Genomic DNA, 22,755 nt, shown 5'->3' with positions numbered 1-22,755 from the left:
TGAGCGCGTTCAAATACAACGCTTTTTGTCGGTTACGTCACTTATATAATCATATCTCCGAAACCAAAAGTCACAGCCATTTGATCTTCGAACTTGATCAATGGCCCGATAGTAGCTTTCAAACGAGCCCAAGTTTGTTAAAATCGGTTCAGCCATCTCTGAGAAAATTGAGCGCGTTCAAATATCTTCTAAAAGTGCACACACACACATACACACACACACACACACACACACACACACACACACACACACACACACACACACACACACATACACACAGACATTTTCCGATCTCGTCGAACTGAGTCGAATGGTATATAACACTATGGGTCTCCGAGGCTCCGTTCGAAAGTCGGTTTTTCCAGCAATTCTAATACCTTTCTATAGAGAAAGGCAAAAAGGTTTGTCGATAAACTAGTACATATAACCTACAGAGTGAAACAACACTCAGGTCGGTTAAGCCATTTCTGAGGAAACGAAAAGAGTTCCACTATAAGGTTTTGTACGAACATGACATAACCTCACAAAAATGAACTAATTTTGACAGCTGTCAGTTGTATGTTTATGTGTTCATTCTAATTTGAATGCGTGGTGCACTGAATAAAATCCAAACTGATGGATTCATATGTAAATTGAACTTCAATTTAATGTGCTTTTTCATTTTAATATGCAAATTTACTAAGATGCAAGATCAGATTATTTTGCATTTAGCTTTGATTTGTTTTTCCTTTGGATGTGATGTGTTTTCCATATGAATGTCATGTATATGAGGCAACGATATATCTTATCGTTTTAATGTTCGTTAAAGATAAATATAGAATGATATTCACTTTCCACTGCATAACAACAGTTTTAACACTCATTTTATGAGTTAAGTGTATATTTACACGAATTTCATGTGTTCTACATGTAGTAATAGTTCAAATGCTTCGCATATGTTGCTGTGCAAATTATTTTCAGTGTAATAGATATGCAAAAAAACCTCTAATAGCTGTCAAACCTAGATTCATCGGAAGTTCACTTGTATCATCATCGTGCAAAACCTAATTCCAGGTACTTCCGAAACCGGAATCCGGCAACCGGTATAATAAAAGTCGGTTCGAGAAAAGTAGCTGGAATCCATTTTTGAGTCTATGGCTACAATCTCCGGTCGTTAATCGAAAACCGGGAATCAGGAATTAATTTGTTTGATCGTCTACTGACAATAAGTACCTGGAGTAAAATCCGCATGAAATTTGAACATTTTGTATGGGACCATGTAACCTTTCGTTTGAAATCGGTCACGCCATCTCTGAGGAAAGTGAGGAAGCAATTTGAAATAAGAATTTTTACACTAATCACCCTGTAATTCTGAAACCGTAAGTCGGATTCGAATAAAATTCAGGAACTTTATATGGGACTATAAGTTCTTTCATTTGAATCCAAGTTCATAAAAATCGGTTAAGCCATCTCCGATAAAACCCTCTTAGAAAAAAAACGTGCTTAATCCACCTAGCAGTGAGATGATACATGAATATTATTCGGTGTTTTAGTTCTCATGACATTATTTTAATGACCGTCGCTTTAAGCGGCTATTTGAGATTTTAATCACTCATTACTCTGTGACGTCTAAACTGCAAATCGGATCGAATTTGAATCTAAACGTGTGATAATCGTTTGAACATTCTATGATATGTCGCAGTAAGTTCAACTTTAGAGCTTACGGTTATTAAAGATATTTCCAGAGCCGGTATTCAGGAATCAGCATAACCCAAACCGATTGGTAGGAATTTTACATATTCATCATTCTATAATTCCAGAATCGGAAGTCAGAATTGGATAAAATGAATTAATTTTGTCGTTGTAGATTTGGCTTTTTTTGTGAACACGATTGAGCTTTGAGAAACGATTTGATACTGGAACCGAAATTCGAATCGAAAATCGATGTAGCCGAAGTCAGATGAATTCACCTGAGTAGCTGTATAGTTTATATGTAAATCAGTTTAGATATTTGAGAAATCGTAGTGCGAATTGAATACGAATCGAAAACTGAATACCAATAAAATAAAATTAGTTTATTTGGTTATCAACTATCCAAATCTGCAAACCCGATAAACCTCCAACGACTAACAGAAGGCCTCCCAACCCCTGGTGGGACAAAGAGTGCTCAGAGGCTAAACTCGCAAAATAAAATGCTTGCAAGACGTTTCTAAAACGGGGAGGAGGAACTCCTCAGAATTTTGAAAAACTTATGGTGTTAGAAACCAAGTACAAGATAAATACTCGAACCGATTTATATTTGACTTTGCTAGGAAAGTTTGCCCAGATTCTGTTCCTACGCAGAGCATTATACGGGAATCTCCTCCAAATAATGGTTTTATTAATAACCCATTTTCAATGATGGAATTTTCTATAGCACTCTTGTCTTGTAACAATAACGCTCCTGGGTTGGACAGAATTAAATTCAACTTGGTGAAGAATCTGCCCGATCTCGCAAAAAGACGTTTGTTGGAATTGTTCAACAAGTTTCTTGAGCAAAATATTGTTCCACCTGACTGGAGACAAGTGAAAGTTATCGCCATTCAAAAGCCGGGGAAACCAGCTTCCAATCACAACTCATATAGACCCATTGCGATGTTGTCCTGCATCAGAAAATTGTTCGAAAAAATTATTCTGCGACGTCTCGACACTTGGGTCGAGACGAACGGTTTGTTGTCAGATACTCAGTTTGGCTTCCGTAGAAATAAAGGGACGAATGATTGCCTTGCATTACTTTCGTCTGACATCCAAATTGCCTTCGCTCAAAAGCAACAAATGGCATCTGTATTTTTAGACATTAAAGGAGCATTTGATTCAGTTTCCATTGATGTTCTTTCAGACAAGCTCCACCAACATGGACTCCCAGCGGTTATAAATAATTATTTGCACAACCTTTTGTCAGAGAAACGCATGCATTTTTCACATGGCGATTTGGCAACATTCAGAATTAGCTACATGGGTCTCCCGCAAGGCTCATGCCTCAGTCCGCTTCTCTATAATTTTTACGTGAATGACATTGACAGCTGTCTTGTAACCCCATGTACACTAAGACAATTGGCAGATGATGGCGTGGTTTCAGTGACTGGACCCAAAGCTATTGATCTGCATAAACCATTGCAAGATACCTTAGATAACTTGTCCGTTTGGGCTGTTCATCTTGGTATCGAATTCTCTGCGGAGAAAACAGAGTTAGTCGTCTTTTCAAGAAAGCATGATCCCGCGCAGCTTCAGCTCCATATGATGGGAAGAATGATCCAACAGGTTTCAACTTTTAAATACCTCGGGGTGTGGTTCGATTCCAAATGCACGTGGGGAGGACACATTAGGTATCTGATAACGAAATGCCAACAAAGAGTAAATTTTCTTCGAACAATAACAGGATCTTGGTGGGGTGCTCATCCGCAAGATCTAATAAAATTGTATCAAACAACGATACTTTCAGTGATGGAATATGGATGCGTTTGTTTTCGTTCCGCTGCAAACTCTCATATTATCAAACTTAAACGAATTCAGTACCGTTGTTTGCGAATTGCCTTAGGCTGCATGCATTCGACACATACAATGAGTCTTGAAGTTCTGGCGGGAGTTCTTCCATTGAAAGATCGTTTTTGGGAGCTTTCGTCACGCCTGCTAATAAGATGTGAGGTGCTTAATCCCATGGTAATTAATAATTTCGAACGACTAGTCGAGCTTCGATCTCAAACAAAATTCATGACAGTATATTTTAATCACATGTCACAGGAAATCAACCCATCAAGATATATTCCTATCCGTGTCAGCATCCTAAGTGCCCCTGACTCAACTTTATTTTTCGATACATCCATGCAGCGCGAAGTGCGTGGAATCCCGGATCATCTACGCTCGGCGGAAATCCCAAAAATATTTTCAAGTAAGTTCAGGCATATTGACTCTGAGAAAATGTTTTACACGGATGGATCGCGAATTGAAGAAGCGACAGGGTTTGGTATGTTCAACAATAATGTTTCGGCCTCATTTAGGCTTCAAGAACCTGCATCTGTTTATATAGCAGAGCTAGCAGCAGTTCATTATAGTTTGAGTGTAATCGTTACATTATCTCCAAACCATTATTTCCTCTTCACAGATAGTCTGAGTGCAATTGAAGCCATTCGCTCAAACATGACTGGCAAGTTTTTCCTGGGCAAAATAAAACAGCGCCTGAACGACATATTGAACAATAATTATCTAATCACTATAGTCTGGGTCCCGGCTCATTGCTCCATTCCTGGCAATGAAAGAGCCGATATTTTAGCCAAACGTGGTGCTATTGAGGGTGAAATTTATGAGAGACCGATTGCTTTCAACGAATTCTATAGCTCGTCTCGCCAAAGAACACTTGCCAGCTGGCAAGCTTCTTGGGATAAAGATGATTTGGGTCGGTGGATGCACTCAATTATTCCGAAAATATCGACAAAGGCATGGTTCAGGGGACTGGATGTGAGTAGGGATTTCATTCGTGTGATGTCCAGACTCATGTCCAATCACTACACGTTAGATGCACATCTCCTTCGAATTGGGCTCTCCGAGACTAATCATTGTGCTTGCGGAGAAGGTTATCGGGATATTGATCATGTCGTTTGGACATGCGTGGAGTATCGTGATGTCAGATCTCAACTAATAAATTCTTTGCGTACCCAAGGTAGACTATCCAATGTCCCAGTTCGAGACATTCTTGCCTGTCGTGACCTTTCATACATGAAACTTATTTATCATTTCATAAAGAAAATTGGAGTTTCAATTTAATAAAGGCCCCTCTTAAGACTTAGTTCTGATTCCAGCTGCGTCCATGAGTTCAACCAATAGCTAAATTAGAATAAAAATTATGTAATGATACAAACAAACTCGAAACAGTTTATGAAATTATCAACAAAATGTCTGAAAATATCAGCTTATTTTATAATTTATAGAAGTTAATCGTTTGGTTCAATTAATATTTCCGAGTAGATTTCATAATTAATGGCGAGTTACCTAAGATGATGTTTAAGTAATAAGAGGAATATGTTTTAATAAATTCAAATCGTTGTGACTATGTTAGAATTAAATTAGGATAAGAATTTTATGTAAAAGTGATGCTACGGCGAAGAAAAACTTATGTAAACTGCCTTAAGAAATAAACGTATTTATGAAAAAAAAAAACCCGATAAACCTGATTAATTTATGTGAAATGGAATATTAAAACTTTTCCTTTGAATCTTAGATGATTTTTAGATTTCATTTAAATCTTAGATCGGTTCATCCATCTACGGGAAAAATCAGTCAAACAATTTTAATTTCGTTTCACATATCATCCTATAGTTCCGGAACCAGAAGTCGAATCCAAACATAATTCAGGAATATTGTTTGGGAGCATACGACTTTTCATATGAATCTGAGTTTGTAGAAAATAAATTTTCCGAGAAAATTGAGTGAAATTATTTGTCATATACGCATTTGCTGATTTCGACGAGCTGATTCGAATGGTATATTGCTATCATCTTGAAAATGCTGCCATCACTTGTTTTCCATATGGCATATTCGAGCGATTTTGTTGCCTAAAACGAACCGTGCTAAAATTGGCCCGATGCAAAATGTCATGAAAAATGATGCTGTACACAGTCTTTTTGGTACATAGAATCACTTGTATGTAACAGCATAAATCAAATAAACATAGATTTCTCACTGTACGGTGACACTAACAGCACCTCTAGTGAGAAACGGGTGTACTTTTTTCCATTAGCTACTGTGGTTGTGTTAAATGCGCAGGCAACTTTTTGCATGCATTTCAGGAGCATTTACGCACCCATTCTCCACCAGACGGTGCTTTTGGTGTCACGGGTTGCTCACCTACATTACTATTACACTGGGAAATCTATGTTTATTTGATTTATGGTAACAGTATGAAAAAACGTGTTTCACGTTGCTCCCAAGCATTTCTTTGTCATACAATGCTCAAAACTCCTACTACTGGAATAAGGCGAAAAGTCGCTTACACAAAAATGTCGATATCTCCGTTGAAAATGGACGGATTTTAACAATCTATGGCTTGTTAGATAGCTATTATCGTGCGGAATCTAAGTCTGGAAACATATTCTGTTTTCAAGGTCATGTGTGACTGATAGTGTCAAAGAACTGAAATTTTTGACAAAACTTCGTATAACTCCAAACCAAAAGTTACTTTCAAACGAGTTTTAATTTGTAAAAAACGATTCAGCTATCTCCAAGAAAATCAAGCGAACAGAAACAAATGGTTGCTTATAGCATTCCGGAACCGGAATCGACAGCCAATGAGTAGCTTTCAAACGAGCATTCTGTGAACATCGGTTCAGCACACACAGACATTTGCCGATTTTGTCGATCCGAATAGAATGGGAAATGAGAAAAATCAAAAAACACTATTTCAGAAGATTTATAATACTATTTATGACTTTGTAGTATGTATCTTTTCTATTGCTATTATAAATTTCAAACGAACGTTATCTGTGAATTACATCTTATTTGCATTCATAATGCTGAAATAAAGTATTTAATTCTTCTTTATCGATTTAATCATTGCATCCCGAATAACAATATACACTGTGAATGCACGCGAGACAGATATAAGACCACCAAGTCGTATGTCTGCTTTATATTTGTTTATATAATGTATATAGGACTTGATTGTTAATTAAAATGTTTTGAAACATCAGCAATTTAATTTGGAAAACTTGAAAAATAAAGTTGGGAATTTGTGAAAGAAACAACATATAAACTTTGTGCATTTTTTTTCGGTTTATACTCATTTTCTAAGCTGTCCGGTAACCTATACACTCTGCTCTGTAAATAAATCTGTACATATTCTGCTGTTTGCGCTATATAAGAGAATGTCGGTAATCCATTTTACTTTTATATTACCGATAACATATAACAGTGAACGAAACTAAATTTAGACTAATTTTAAATTACTGTTCATTATTAAATTTTTTATCGTGACGTCACAAATGAACAAGCATTCATTCTAGACAGTTCAGCGGTACTGTTTACAAACAAGCTTAAACAAAAATCGAAGAACACGTCTTAAAAAATCATCTTTACATTTTAACTCTAGTCTATTCCTCTGAAATTTTCAAAAAGCTTTATTTCATAAACGGTTAGATTTATTTGGTTTTCTTGGCAATGTTTTAAGTGACCATCTAAAAGTGACTGGTCTTAAAAAAAATTAAAATCAGTTTTCTCAAAAACGATATATTAGAGCTGACCTTTGATGAAGTTTATTGCATTATAGCTCAAGATAGGGATGGGCGAAGAAGTTGTTTCGATTGTAGATGTTTTAACCTTTGTTCACCTCTTCGGGACAGAAAAATTTTCCTGATGTGAATTCATGAACAAATATTTATTTATATTCTATGTTACGTGAATAAACCGATTCCGTTCTGCTCGAATCCAACAAATATAGAATATACGTTAGTCGTTTTTCTGAGAGGGTTCTTTTTTGGGAGAGCTTTCATCTGAGCTCGAAACTTCCTAGTTTCTGCCATTATTGCACAGATGGCTCTCACGAAAGCATTACACGAAAGGCTTTTGTCTCGGCCATACACATATTTGATTTACTCCAGTATAATGCGAAATTTTATTCTTACATTGTTTAAAACCAAAAAGAAATTCAAATAAAGTATTTACCACGAAGTTTCGCAATAGAATCGTGTTAATTCTTTTTTAATTGAATCAACCTCAGAGATATGAGTTTATCATGATGCCCATTCATCGAACACTTAGACTGTACTCCGGACAAAAATTATAATAAAAATACGTGCAATTTTTAACAATTATAATTTATTTGGAGAAATTTTAGTTGCTGTCTCTTGAAATATATTTTTCAAAATATATATGAAATGGCTCGTGCATTTGTCTCTATTCTAGATTGTATAAATATATTCATCAAATATAGTAAATAGCAGAGTCGTTTCATGTAGAAAATCTGTATCAAGCTCGAAGGTAGAGCATCTAAATATTTGTCCTCAGTTTCAAATACTATACATGTATGCATACGTATACGGCGTACATTAGCACTGTTCTACATTTATAAATGTCGTGGAAAAAGCAGTTATTTCCATAACCTGAGGCTGTTTCTCTTTCACATCTCTAAGCATAATCTTCTACTGCATAACAAGTTCAGTTCTATACATATCGGCATCTATCACAACATTAACAGCAAAAATTTCAAAAAATCCCAACCCGTACGTGTAAAGATCTATAAACGATACACTGTAGCGATCGGCCAACCATGGTAGAGCAACCAGTTTCATTCCATAGGAAACGGCCAATCCGATACCCCAGACGTTCTCGTTTTCAACCGAAATCCATACCAGCACAGTCAGATTTATTATGGCCATTACAGTGGTCACATAGTCACTTTTATGCCGTTGACTCAGTTCGGAATATATCAAACCAACTAAAAACGGAATAAGAACACTTGCTAGTAAGTAACTGGAAGTCCAGAGTTGTGATTCGTTGAGTTGATATTTGAGGTACAGTTGAGTGTTCAGCAAAGGAAGGGGACAGACGGTTGCAACGAGCACTGATAACTCATACAACTTGCGCAGATTGTTGTGCGGATCTGGGTGACTGTAGCGAAAGATTCCCAGTAAACTATGACAGAGCAGGAACACCAACAAGAGAAGCATGAATGATACTGGATCATCCGCTGCTGAAGTGTTTGTAGTACCAATAGGCAGATGTTTCAGGGACCAGCCCGTGATACCGGCCAAAATCAGATGTGCCAAACAGGTTGGAATGGATGGCTGGGCAATCGTCATCCTAGTGCTGGACTGGTGCTGTGATATTTCATAAGTAGATTAGCATAGACATCAGTGAGGTCCTTTCAACAAAGCCGTTGCAAAGGTTGTCTGAAACATAATTAGAAAAGGTAATTTAAACATTGACTTCTTGATATAAATTCTTTTATGAACAAACAAAATATTTACGTCTGTTCATTTTGACTATTAGATGTTTATTTGCAATAAAAAGATATACAATGCATTTGAATGAAAAAGAAAATAGGAAGGTCGTTGGTAAAAAGATTAACAGTAAGATTTTTTGTACAGCTAAATAATAATTGAAATAACACTTGAACAAATCGTAATTGCGATGTAATAGAGGCATTCTCGCAGGCAAGTTACTCTTTACGAATAGACTTCCTAAACAAGCCCTAATAATATGCAATGTAAACTGTTAGAGGGCTGGGCTTTTTACAGTAACTAATTCTCACCGATTTCAAATTCCTGAGATGTGATCCAAACGAAATCTGGTGACTATAAATGCGGAATGAATAGAATGTTTGTAAATATCACACGATTTTTTCAAATAAAAACAACACTGCTGGATATTTTAAGATTAACGTAAACTAATCGCTATCGGGAGGGTTTAAACAAAACAATATTTGAGTGATTCAATGTATTCACGGTTAACTTTTCATTTTTCAATTTGTGTACACAACCGGAATCATAACTTGCACCCCAAACAGATGATTGTTGCGCATTTTGTTTCTGGCTTCTAACCGTTCGATCATAATAAAGATATATTTATAGATTTCTTTTTCAAAGTATCCTATCCGTATTATAGAACCTCTCCAACCGTATTTTTTCTCATCTAAAAACTGAAGCTCCATTTAGTATTTTTCGAACACAATATTCAAATTAACTCATATACTGCTATTATTGAAAAGAGGTTTTGAAGAAAACAAAAGCCACCGAGACTTTAAAAGAAAAGAAAAAACTTTACAATAAGCTTTGTTAGATAGATACGGTGAATACGTTGTTTCGAAAAGAAGGTCAGCATTGAGCATTTTTGACATATAGTGTTCCCACCTTCAAAGCGTTTTAAATGATTCGTGGCGAAGAGAGTGTTCGCGTATATAGAGAAATAGAGTATGGTTGCAATAAAAAAATAGTTAATAATTTTTTAGGCAAGATGGACCGTGAGCGGTCTCAGACGTCCTTATAAAGACACTACAAAGAAAAAATAAATACATTTTTAAACTTGATGTATGTTGATTTCAAGCTAGAATAACATTGTTTTGAACAAATTTCTTTCTTCAACATCAACAATGATCTCTTTTTGATTCGAATCAAAATTTTGGTCCACCCAAACGAAAAAAAAATTGTTCCGGCTTATTTTATTGTCAGAATAAACTAACAATTCATTACATATCAACAAAAGTTGAGTTAATGTTTTCAGCAATGTTCAAGTTCATTGATTTCAGATAAATCAGTTTGTAAATTCTAAGCGCTACAATTATTAACTTTATCAGCTGTTCAATAATTTAAAACTAATTTTTAAAGTTAAATTTACTGTGAAACTGTTTGTTTGGGAACTGACAGAGACGCCCAAGTAAAATAGATGTTATTTTTATCAAAATATTGATTGGAACTAACTAATCCACACATTTATTATCGGGTTTTGTAGTTTCAAGCTACAATATTTTCTATATCGAACCCGATTGTTTTTGTCCCTATTTCAATAAAAAAAATCGTTTTGTGAAACCCAAATTTGAATATTTTACAATTTTATTTAGAAATTTAGAGGTATTTTCAAATAATAATACCCCAAACCTCATACAAATGCATCGCCAATGTTTAGTTCAACGAATTCACACATTTCAGTTCCGTGACGGTTCAGTGAAAGTGCCTTCAGTGCGCCGTCAGTGTTCTTTTTTTGTCGGAACCCGAATGCAGTGACATACCGACTTCAGTGAAAATAAAAAAATATCGGTAACGACGAATTTGAGTTTACCGGACGGACGCTACACTGACGGCGAGCTGCACTGAAACGACACGGTACCGGATAGGTGTGAATGCGCGCATAGAAAACGAATGAAATAATATCAGTATCGGCACGGTGTTGTGCCGGCACTGAACCGGATATGTGTGAATAGTCCTTAATCGATTAAACCTAATCTCTTACCAGCCGCTACCTATTTTTTTTAGGTAACTCACGTATTACCAGACTAACGAGTCATGACCTCAATATTTAGGTAAAAGGAAGGTCTACGATCAAGTCAAAGTTTGAATAGATAACGATTCAGTTAATACTCACTATAACGCAAAAAAAGTAATCGGTTATTTACCTAAAATTTGGGTAGTACCTGAAATTTGTTCCTGCCTACTTTTGGGTAGCTCATAGAAAAGCTCGATAATGAGTGATTTCTCCTGAAAAAAGTAAACGGCTTTTAGTGTAGTCTATTCTTACCTGTAGCCCTGACAAGTGTAAGTAACCAAAAATGCTTCTTTTTGGCAACTTCATGTTTAGTTGCTGTAGTAGTATTTGTTTTGTTATTTTCGGTTTTTCTACAAATTTTATCAAACTGGCTAGTGTAGTGTTATCATCTACGTCACTTATAATTTGACATTTTCAAAATCACTCGTGTTTTTTTTTTAAATCAGGCTTAATTTGTTACTCTCGTAGGGGCTGGGGTCCACTAGGAGATTGATAGTACCTATTAGCTCTCTCCGGACAGTACCAGCCTAAATGCCGTGTGGAATCCGGCGGAAAAAATGAACCAAGAATAGATCCACTGGGTTCCTGCTTCCATGTCGTAAAAGGCGACAATTGCAGGAGTTTCTTTTTCCTTTCAGTTATCAAATATTTCCAATGTTTCACTTCTGATTACTCTATTTTACTAAATTATCTCAATTATCTTCAACCTATCTTTAGAGACGAACCAGCCACCGAATGAAAGTCTCTTTAATAAAGAAAACTAACTAACTTCAACCTATCAATTTCCGTCTAGCTTCGAAGAAATGTTTTATTTGGAAAGTTTTCTTCTTCCATGTTATTGATTGTCTTTCAGGATTATAAATTGAATGATAAAAATCAACTATTGCGCAAATCCGTTAATATTACAAAGTTAACAACAGAGATAACATATATCGGTATATTGAATACATAGTAGAAAACACTTGATATTAATATTTCAAACAATAAATTAATATTTTTCTCGGTAGCCGGCTGCCCAGATCAACCAATATAACCAATTAATAATTTTAATAAATAATTAAAATAATAAAGCGGAAATAATACAGAATCAAGACGCGCGTGAATTCTATTGACCTTTATTTCACTCGTTTAATTTGTATCACGTAATTTCATTTATAAAAAAATAGGGAAGTTTTTATTCTTCACGCGATGGTATTGCAAATTTTTCTTCAGTTTCCTCGAATAAGAGCTGTGAATCAAGACTTCCCGGGACTTCAATATAGGATATTGTTGAAACGTTCACTCGGGAAGTTAGTGAGTTTAGTGGTGCATCGGAGCATCTTGAAACCGAAACATACTTAGTCGCGCGCGAATAATCAAAATACTGAAATTTTTACTAACAAATATCCTTCTCCCGTGACACTTGTGGAGTGCGCAGTAGTATATACGGCCTCTAGTAACAACAAGTGTTGGACTAACATCCCTTCCCATTCCTTAGACGATCTACGTTCGGACCTGGCCGGCGCCGGTACTGATCAATGAATTCTGGGATTACCAGAAGATGTACATTGAAGGATGATTTGCCAGTCCCACGTCGGATCATCTAAAAACTCCCTGTACAATTTCAGCTAATCCCGATCAGTAACGGAGTAGCAACCAGGGGTGGTCGCTCAAGCTCAAGCTCAAGCTCAGGCTTAATTTGTTACTCTTGAGTAATAATGTAACATAATTAAACCAATAGTGAATTTGTTTAGTACAAATACACGAGTCATTTCGTTTCAATTTTACCCGTTGAGTTTCGAACGCCTGAATAAACAGCAAGTTTGTTTTGCAATCATCTGGATAACTGAATTTTACTCTTTCTGTTACTATCGCTTGTTGCATCAGAAAAGTAATAACTAAAATACTGATAACACTCAAGGTTTGCTGTTTTTAATACAAATTATTATTATTTGTACACTGCAGTCTTTTTTTATACGAGTTTACGACCGCATAAAAAAACGCATAAAAACCGAATAACTCTGAAAATTCGCATAAAAAACCGCATAGCTCTGAAACTTCACATAAAAAACCGCATAACTCTGAAAATTCGCATAACTCTGAAAAATCGCATAAAAAAAGCATAACTCTGAAAATTCGCATAAAAAAAGTCGCATAAAAAAGACCGCATAAAAAAAGACCTTAGTGTACTTATTAAAAAAAACTGTAGCCTCATACTACATAACCTACCTAGCTAATTTTTCTAATGTTTGCTGCATTGTTGCTGTGCCAATTTCGAGAACGCATACTTTCCAAATGGAACATCGAAGCCTTTCGGAGGACTATTCCGACGACACGACCTGCCACTCGACTATCAAAACTGTATCGCAAATTTAACTACCCCTCAGTAACTGGTAATGTCAAAACGGATTTGCTTGAAAAAACGTTGGAACTGGCAACTCAAGTTGGTAAGTTATTGATTTTGAAAAACAGTTACCAGTAGCCTTGGTAACTACATATGGAATGTAAACAAAAACAAGAGATTCTCACTTGAAATGAAACCACTGAGTGTAGTTGGCCGCTGTCAGGTATTAAATTTATTCTTTCAGAGAGTTTTGAGTCATTTTTTTTTAATTTGTTTTTTTTTTATAGCCAGTCAGATACCTCTAGCTTCGGCTATCAGCTCGATGTTTCTTTCCATAATCTTCTCAAAGTTACGTGCCACAATATCAACATCGTCAGCGAAGCCAAAGAGCTGTACGTACTTTCGGAAAATCGTGTTGATCCGCGCTCTTCGAAGCAATATTGAACAAGAGACAAATGAATCCAAAACCTTGCCGTAGCCCTCTCTGAGACTTGAAACGACTCGAGAGCGTCCCAGATACTTGGACGTAGCGCATTACTCTATCCATTGTTGCTTCGACCAATCACGTCAAATTATACGGAAATCCGCATTCGTTCATAATCTGCCATAGCGATTGTATCGTATGTCGCTTTGAAGTCAATGGTTGTATTCTCGACACTTCTGGAGTACTTGTCTCATAACGAATATGTAATTCGTAGTGGCGTACCGTACCGGCAACGAATATTATTGACTAACAAAAATTTGATTTCGGTTGTTTAAGGCAATAAAAACTTCTCGTGTGCTATCTTCAGAGGGAATATATTCATCTAACTAAGCATTTATCACTTTCATAATGTTCCCAGAATTACATTCCTCGTTTAAAGTTTTGCTCGAGCTTCCTGGTTTAAAACTAGTCCACCAAGCCGATTGAATGTAGACTTTTTGATAACTCCAGGTGACCACAGTGTTTATATAAACTTGGTGGACATATCAGCATTGTTTAAGGTTGTCAAAAATTTTGAACGTGCCTGTTCAACGTCACTAGTTTGTAATTGCCCTTGCTGGACTGAACTTTGAAGTGCCGATTGGACTAGATCTATGTAACCGGTAACCAGATTTCAGAGGTGATTTCAAAGCATTTATGAAGTCTTGTTCCAAGCAACTAGCATCGTTATTAACAATAGCACACACTCCGTCTAGTGATTGCGTTCCATTCAAACGTCGAATGCACTTCCGAATAATGGAAAATGCAAATAATGAAACATTGTAAAATATTTTTAATAATGAAATGTGGAATTATTCCATAACTATTTCAAACTGTTTGTTTATTTATTCTGGTGCTCCTTGGTAACTAGTTTATAGCAACTGAAACAGTGTTGCTCGAATAGTTAGTTTTTGTCATTTTCAGGGGGTCGCTATATTTATGGTAACTGGTGGTAAATCGCTCATGAACACTTTTTATTCCGATTTTTTCTGGTCGTGTCGTCGACTATTCCCTGACATAGCTGGAGAATAGGGTTTCCACTATTGTACATGCTGTTTTTAGTTTGGGGGTCATCGACCGAGGAGTACTTGGTCATCGAGATATTGGCCGAGTAGTTTTATCCTCCCATTGTGCATTCATTTCAATAGAAGAAAATAAAACACAACTATTTCGAAAATAAAACTATTTAATGTAGAAACAAGAGATGTACGTTTTCGGAGTATAATCCGGTGGCAGAACACCATACCGTTATATATGTCACAATTTCTAGTCCCTCAGTCTCTCGATCTTTTATTTGTAATAATTGTCTGGTCCAATTCGTGGTTAGAACCGCACTACTGAAGCTGTCCGTGTTTGCTGTCCTTTCATTCTTTGAACTGGTGCAATGAAAAAAACGTTTGGTTCCAGAGTATTCTATGATTTGGGATTGCCAAATATCAAACGGTAGTTAGCTTGAGAACATGAGATTATAGCGAACTTAAAAATAATTTTATACAAAATTCCGCAATGATAATCAGTGCCCATGGAAGTGTAACATTTTATTATTTCTGACCAACGTTAGTTGTGTAGAAAATTGATGAAAGTACACTATCACTCTGACAGTGTACATCATAGCGCAAAAGTTATCCACAAAATTTTTTTGGCCAGGCGCTCATAACTGTATGGTAGAATATGTTGTTGCAAAAAAGTTGCAAAAATCACACAACCTTATTCGTATTCCAGTTATGTTATGTCTGTGACATTACCCACCCGACTTTCTAGTACAATTTGATAACAGACTATGGGACCATGCGTCTTTTCTGTTGTTGTACAAAAACAAAAATATCTATGGAAAATAAAAAAAAAGAATTCAAATATTTACTCGCAGCTCTGGTCACTGCAGCAGTATTGACGACGGTTTCTAACTACCCAAAAGTTCGGATGTAAAAAGGAATGATTTGGCTTAAGCAGCTTACGAAGTTCATGAATAGAATTCTAAGATGCCCGTTTTTAAGTTATTGTCCACACTTTAAAGTTCGCGCGACGCAACTGAACGAACATCTAAGCTGCTTCTAGAAGCCGGACACCAGAATAAATGCCAGCCATATTTTTGTCGGTTTTGCGAGTTGTATAATATTGCAATTGCACATTTTCTCTAATAATCACTACTGCAATTCCAACAGGTGTAGGCGAATGAGCATCCTGTATAACGATTTCAAAACGAACTTTTTGTTTACTTTATCTTTCGATTATTGCGGTACTCTTAGCAATCCTTTCCTCAAAGTTCTTACAAAATCCAAAACCATTAGTTACACGCGCCTGAACAATTTGTCTGTCTTTAAATTGTATAATAGAATAAATGATTTTTTTCAAAAGCAACAAAAATCATATTCAATTCGATGAAATTCTCCTTGCCTAATTTCTTGGCGCTCGTCCGTTTAAAACCCAAGCCTGCGATTCTTGTAGTAGTGAACTAGCGAGTGTTTTGTTTTGATCATTTTCGTTAGCGATGCAACTCATTTCACTGGAGCACATACACATGCTAAAGATGACGAGAGAGTACAAATCGAGAGAGACAAGGGCGAAAACCATCGGCTATTTCAAAATATGAGCTGTCATTTTTCAGCATTCTGAAGTATTACGATGGCTGCACGAAAAATTATGCACTGAACTTGACATTACATGCTAGCAATAATTTTTGTACGCATCATGAATGGTTTCTAAAGACAACAGCAAAGTTGCGCCTATACAGTAAATTTTGCTGTTTGAACTTAAACAATTTCAGTACCTTTAGTAAAATCAATTCAACGTAAATTTAATTTATGTCTGAAACATTGTAACTGCAACATCCATTACTCCGAGAGAACATTAACATCATTGACATTTCCAACGGTCGATTTTCTCATTTCTTTCTCTCAGCTTCGCAGTGCATTTCAAGACCTATTATTGAAAATGTGTTATGTCGAAATCGGAGCCTCTGATAATTTTCGTTGTCGATTATTGCCGAACTTACCGAACATTCTATGAGCTAGCAATTGACACTTGACAGATTGTATTATTTTATCTTTGCGAAAAGTTACGGGAAAACGCCAAAGGAATTGATAAATTACCGTTGAACGAGGAAATGAAAGGGAGCCTTCTTATGTGGATATGACGTTTCGAATAAACGGTCTAGTTTTTTTTCGCTCTCTCCAATGACGTTTCGTTGTTTTCAATTCAATCGTATCGAAGCACTGCGGAGCGAAGTGGTTACTAAAAGCGTTGAATTTAACAGAAGTTGCTCACCGGAAAAATAACTGTCGTCACAAGGGAAAAGCACGAGGTTTTTGCAGTGAAACGTAATAATTTTAGTTTTTAATTGATTAGAAAGTAGTATTTTGGGATAAGACTGAAGTTTGCTCATCTTGTTTGACTTGAATCAGGTAAATTCATAAATTGAACAATTACGGTTATAACCATTTTTGTCCGTTGCATTGTGATTTTTTGTGTGTGTACTGTCCACTGGTTTCTAAAGTAAAATGGCCAAAGGATGATCAGCGTATGGCACTTATTTATTACCTGTGGCTGCTACTGTTGTCTTTTGTTTTGAAAGTTTTTTTTTTAAATTGGAGTATTCCGCCAGATTTTGTTTATTATATTCATACTAGTGTGTGGTATTATCAATAAAAGCCGTTAATACACAGATAATAAATTCAGTCAAATCAAATAAATTATTATATTTCAACGAATTATTTTGTATAGGCTGTTAATGAATATTGTAGTGTAATTAATTATGGTTGAAATAATGATACTCCTATTATTACCGCATTCTGGTTTGACTCTAATGCATCTTGGTTAAAAAAATGCTATATTCCGACTTGAATCTACTATAATATCCTTTAATTGTTTATCATTTTATTTGTTGAAATTTGGCTGAAATTGAAAAATTCAGAACAGACGCTAATATGTTGAATGTTATATTGATTTATACTGCGGTAAGTTCACAGAAATATAAATTAATATTGGCTGTTTCTGACTATGTTGAACAGCACTCTCTTTTTTTTCCAAAAACCGACATATGCAGAATTAACTTTAAAATTAAAATTTATTCAAAATTGCAATACAAATGTGAATGAATACTATTCCATGAGACCAACTCTATTCAGTCTCTTTGCAGTCAAAATCAGTGTTATAGAACTGAATTTTGGATTTAAATTGCGGAGCTGGGATTTGGACTTGCATTCTGGAACTGTATTTAGATCCTGGTTTTTGGAACTGAATTCAGTAACCAGAGCTCGGATACTCGACACTGGTGCTGAATTCTAAAGTTCTAGAACCTAGGTCCAGAATTCAAATTTCATGTTCGGAATTTAGTTACAGAATACAGTTCCGAAATTGAAGTTCAGAATTAAGTTTAAACACTTAGTTCTGGATTTTGGAACTAAATATTGTGCTTGCATCTTGAAACTGACTTCAAGACACGGATTTTGGGACTGAAATCTAGACCTGAATTCTCGAATTGAATTATAAACCCGAATTCAGAAACTGAATTTTGAACCTTAATTCTAAAGTTCCAAAATTTTCTTCCTGAAGTTCTGAACCTCAATTCTGCAATTGAATTACAATCCTGGATTATGGTACTGAATTCTGAACCTGGTTTTTGGAGATTATTTCTGAATCTGGATACTGGAACTGAGTTCTGAACTTAATGTTTGGACTCTAATTTTGAAATTGAGTTCTAAATCTCCGGAATCTAGAGCAAGAACTCAGATCCATAATCCTGATTCACTGTTCAGAATTTAGTTCCAGGGACCAGGTCTAAAATTTAGTTTCTGAATCCAAGTTCGGAATTCTTTTCCAAAATTTAGTTCCAGATTTCAATTCTAGTACAAAAGCTTAGAATACAGTTTCGGAATTCTGTTCTAGAACTTTGAACCTGGGTTTGAAGTTCTGCATCTGAACTCGAAGTGAATTCTGAACCTGGATTCTGGAAATTAATTCTGGAGTTGGATTCTGGAATTGAGTTCTGAACTTGAATTCAGAAATTGAGTTTTGAGCCTTAATTCTGAAGTTCCCTAGTTTTGTTTCTGAAATTATGTTCAAAATTCATTCCTAGAATCCAGATCAGGTATTCAGTTCCAGGATCCAGGTGTAAAATCTGGGTTTCAAATGCAGTTGTGGATTCTTGAAACGAATTTTAGTTTTCTGAATCTGTGTTCTGGAACTCAATTCTGAATCTGGGTCTGAATTCTGAATCAGGTTGCTGGAAATGAATTCTGAAATTCAGTGTCGATCCAGGTCCAAAATAGTTCTAGAACTCATGCTCAGAATACAGCTTATAAATTCAGTTCATGATTCTGTAGCTTTGAACCTGAGTGCTGGGAGTTTTTCTAAAACTGAATTGTGGAACTGGATTCTGAACTTGAATTCAGGAACTGAGTTCTAAGCCTTAATTCTGAAGTTCCCGAATTCTATTCCTGAAGTCATGTCCAGAATTCATTCCGAGAATCCAGATCTAATATTCAGTTCCAGATTCCTGGTCCCAAATGCAATTTTGAATTTCTGAAATAAATTTAAGTTTTTTGAATCTGTATTTGGAACTCAATTCTCAAACTGGATCTGAATTCTAAATCTTATCTCTGAAAATGAATTCTGAAATTTAGTTTCAATTCAGCTCCAGACAGGTCCGTACCCAGGATTTCGTTTCGGGAGGGGCCCAAAGATAAAAAATAATGTTACTGAAAATTGCTTATGTATCTAATTCTCGGTGTGCCTTTTACAGGTGTTTTTAACACACTTTAAGCTTTTCCACTGGAACTGTTATTGTATTACATTTCTTTACGTTCCTGTCTTGTTATTTCTGTAACACATGTCTGAGACCTTCTAAATAATTATAAATCTGGTTTTGATTTCGGGAGGGGCCAGGGCCCTTCGAGCCCCCCTTCTGGGTACGTGACTGGCTCCAGAATAGTTCCAGAATTCCTACTCAGAATACAGTTTCTTCAGTTCCTGATTGTGTTACTTTGATTCTGGGTTCTGGGACTTTTTCTGAAACTGAATTGTGGAACTGGATTCTAGAACTGAAGGCTGAACTCCAAATTCATGAGCTGAGTTCTGAGCCTTAATTCTAAAGTTCGTGAATTCTATTCCTGAAGACATGTCTAGAATTTACTCATAGAATCCAGATCTAGTATTTAGTTCCAGATTCCAGGTTAAAATTTGGGTTTCATATGCAGTTATGGATTCTTGAAACGAAGTTTGATTTTCTGAACCGAATACAGGAACTCAATTCTGAATCTGGTATCTGGAAATGAATTCTGAAATTCTGTTTCAACCCAGGTTAAGAATAGAAACTAAATAGTGGAACTGTATTCTGGAATTGAGTTCTGAACTTAAATTTAGAAATTGAGTTCTATCCCTTAATTCTGAAGTTCAGGTCCTGTAGAGATAAAGAAAGAGGAAATAAATCAAACGAGTTTAAGAACTTTTTTGCATTCTAGTTTTGTACTCTTCAAGAATATATTTTATGTCCAAAATACCTTTTTTGAGCGGTTTATGGAATGAGCTAAATCGTTTTATAAATTCTATAACTATAATTATAAAACCCTTCTTAATCCACGATTACGTCAATTACCCAATAGTAGCTGTCAGACAAGCCTAAATTCGTTAAAACCGGTCCAGCCATCTCGGAGAAAATTGCGCGGTAAAACAATTCGTTGAAAGGTGCACGCATATCCCACACATACATTTTCTAATCTCGTCGAGTTGAGTCGAATGGTATAGAACACTGGATATGAAGCTACAATCGAAAGTCGTTTTTTTTTCAGCAATTCCAGTTTTTTCTAGCAATTCGGTAAAATTCAGGCTATTCACAATTAGTGTGGTTCCAATTTCAGTCTCGGCTCTGTGATCTCATTCCATTCTCCAACACTCAAAGTCGTGAACAGAAACTCGAAATCTCACATATTATAGCTCAGCTGTGGATACACACATAAGTATCGAAACTTACGTTTCTATTTTGGACGAAGTTACCAAGCGGTTCCAAGACCATGTTCCAAGTATAACCCGGAAGATTAAAAAGAGATATAAATTATGGTGGGCTTCTCCTGCAAACAATGTTCTCGGCTCCCTATTTCAAGGGTGGATTTAAAAAAATACGATGGGTTGCCTAATCTTGAAATTTTGTGTAGTTATTTTCCTGCCACAATGCTAATATTATGTAAAATTATTGAGTCATTCTAGGGATGCTCAAAATGAAACATACAGTGGTAAATGGCGTTGTGTTGTTGAGTCTGTGTGTGTGCACTTTTCAGATGTTTTTCTTACCGCTCGATTTTTTCGGTGATAGTTGAACCTATTTCAACAAACTTAGGCTCGTTCGGAAGCTTTTATTGGATCATTAATAAAGCGATCACTGTAGGTTCTGGAAACAATAGTGTGAGTGACATAACCGACGAAATGTCCTGTTTTGTCCCGCCCAATTTTCTCGTAGATGGCTTAGCCGTTTCCAATAAGCTTAGTTTTATTTGATTCAAATTTTAACTGATCAAAAATAGTTTTATTTGATTGAAACAATTGTTTGAAGTTGACTTAAAGACTCAACATATATTAATCTAATGTGTTTTATTTCTCTGCGTGTAGGATCACGTTCAAATATATTATTTCTGATGCTATGATTTGAGAAATGTTGTCGAATACATGACGTAAAGATGCTTTTGTGAACTACTCAAATAAATATGAATGAATTTGCATGAAAAATGAGCCCAAATTCATGTTAGAAATTTAAATTTATTTTCACTAAATTCCAATGTCAACTATCGAATTCATGTCAAAATGCTAAGAAACAGTGTCGGGATTCTAAGTGAACCAAATTCTGCAACACGTTGGGAATTGTACTACCGGTTTCACAGTTGACATATCGAAGAAAATTTGGCATGATCCGTTGAAATTGGTTTTGTAGTAAATCAAAGTTTGGATTCTTTTATGATTGTGCCTACAAGGACGGATACATGAATTTCCGCAGCTGTTCCATTTGTTCGGCCTCAAAGTATGTCAATACTGTCAGGAAGAATTGCATAAGTTTTCGGTTCCACATCTGATTCGCTACATTTGTGATAGTATATTTATCCAAGGTGCCGTTTCGGGGCCGTGCGGATCTCCGGCAGAGAGAAGGAGAGCTAGGCAGGTAGAATCTTTTTATCTCACGTTCATACGTCGGTTTGAAAATAGGTGATAGTCATTTACCTGCTATTTTTTCCGAAAGCAATGAGGGCAACACTTTGGCGCTAAGAAGCTTCATATTGCCCTCCTGCCTATGTTCTATATACTTTTCGGAAACAAAGGACAATTATTGACTGTATTTCGTTGGTACGTATAAACCATACGAGAAATATAATTTTGATTGCATATAAAGATAGGAAGTTTATGACAAGATACCACGTCATGTCAATGAAAGTTGGTTTGAAGTACTTTCCTTTTGAATGAACACTGATATCTGACATCATGAAAGAAGGTAAACCTTGCTATTAGTCAACGTACTCATGGGAAAATATTATATTCGATACTGCTTTATTTGGATTTTTTTTGTCAAATCCTAACTTTATGAAATTATTTTCATTTGTATTGGAATTTCTATTATTTGATAAAAACAATATTTGATCGAATCATATGCACACATTTATCTATGTTCAACGCAACAATGATTACACAATCAGTTTCAAAGACAATGCATTTGTCCAAGATTGAAGATATTAATAACTGGATTTACTCGCTGATGGTACTGTAGAAAAACACACGAGAAATATTCGCGTCTTCCTGGTTCCTTCCGTAAAAAGCAGAGTGTCCTTCTTTCCATATGACGAGCCAACAAGGACACGGATCAACAATGCACATCACAGCACAATCATTATTTAACTATACATCGCATAATTAGTTCGCCTGTCTGGAAATTTAAATGTATTCCAATGAGGAATTCACCCTTCGATGCTCCACTAGGATAACGTCGTGTATCTTTCCAATTATGAGA

General features: G+C 35.8%; 2 protein-coding genes across 2 annotated transcripts in view; one reads left to right on the top strand and one right to left on the bottom strand.

The window, feature by feature from the left end:
- Window positions 1-7,832: 7,832 nt before the first annotated feature.
- Window positions 7,833-9,550, bottom strand: LOC131425773 (uncharacterized). Its single transcript, XM_058587921.1, has 2 exons — window positions 9,260-9,550; window positions 7,833-8,897 (listed from the first exon to the last, which is right to left on the bottom strand). The coding sequence occupies exon 2, from the start codon at window positions 8,805-8,807 to the stop codon at window positions 8,148-8,150; it is 660 nt and encodes a 219-aa protein (XP_058443904.1). The 5' UTR covers window positions 8,808-8,897; window positions 9,260-9,550; the 3' UTR covers window positions 7,833-8,147.
- Window positions 9,551-16,976: 7,426 nt separating this feature from the next.
- The window catches only part of LOC131425772 (G2/mitotic-specific cyclin-B3), a 30,678-nt gene continuing 24,899 nt past the window's right edge, over window positions 16,977-22,755 (top strand). The window contains exon 1 of the mRNA XM_058587919.1: window positions 16,977-17,173. The gene's annotated coding sequence lies outside the window, so the exon portion shown is untranslated. The remainder of the gene's footprint in view (window positions 17,174-22,755) is intronic.

The sequence above is a fragment of the Malaya genurostris genome, chromosome 1, assembly GCF_030247185.1.
Source record: "Malaya genurostris strain Urasoe2022 chromosome 1, Malgen_1.1, whole genome shotgun sequence".
Lineage (NCBI taxonomy): Eukaryota > Metazoa > Arthropoda > Insecta > Diptera > Culicidae > Malaya > Malaya genurostris.
This window is presented reverse-complemented; position numbering and strand designations above follow the sequence as displayed.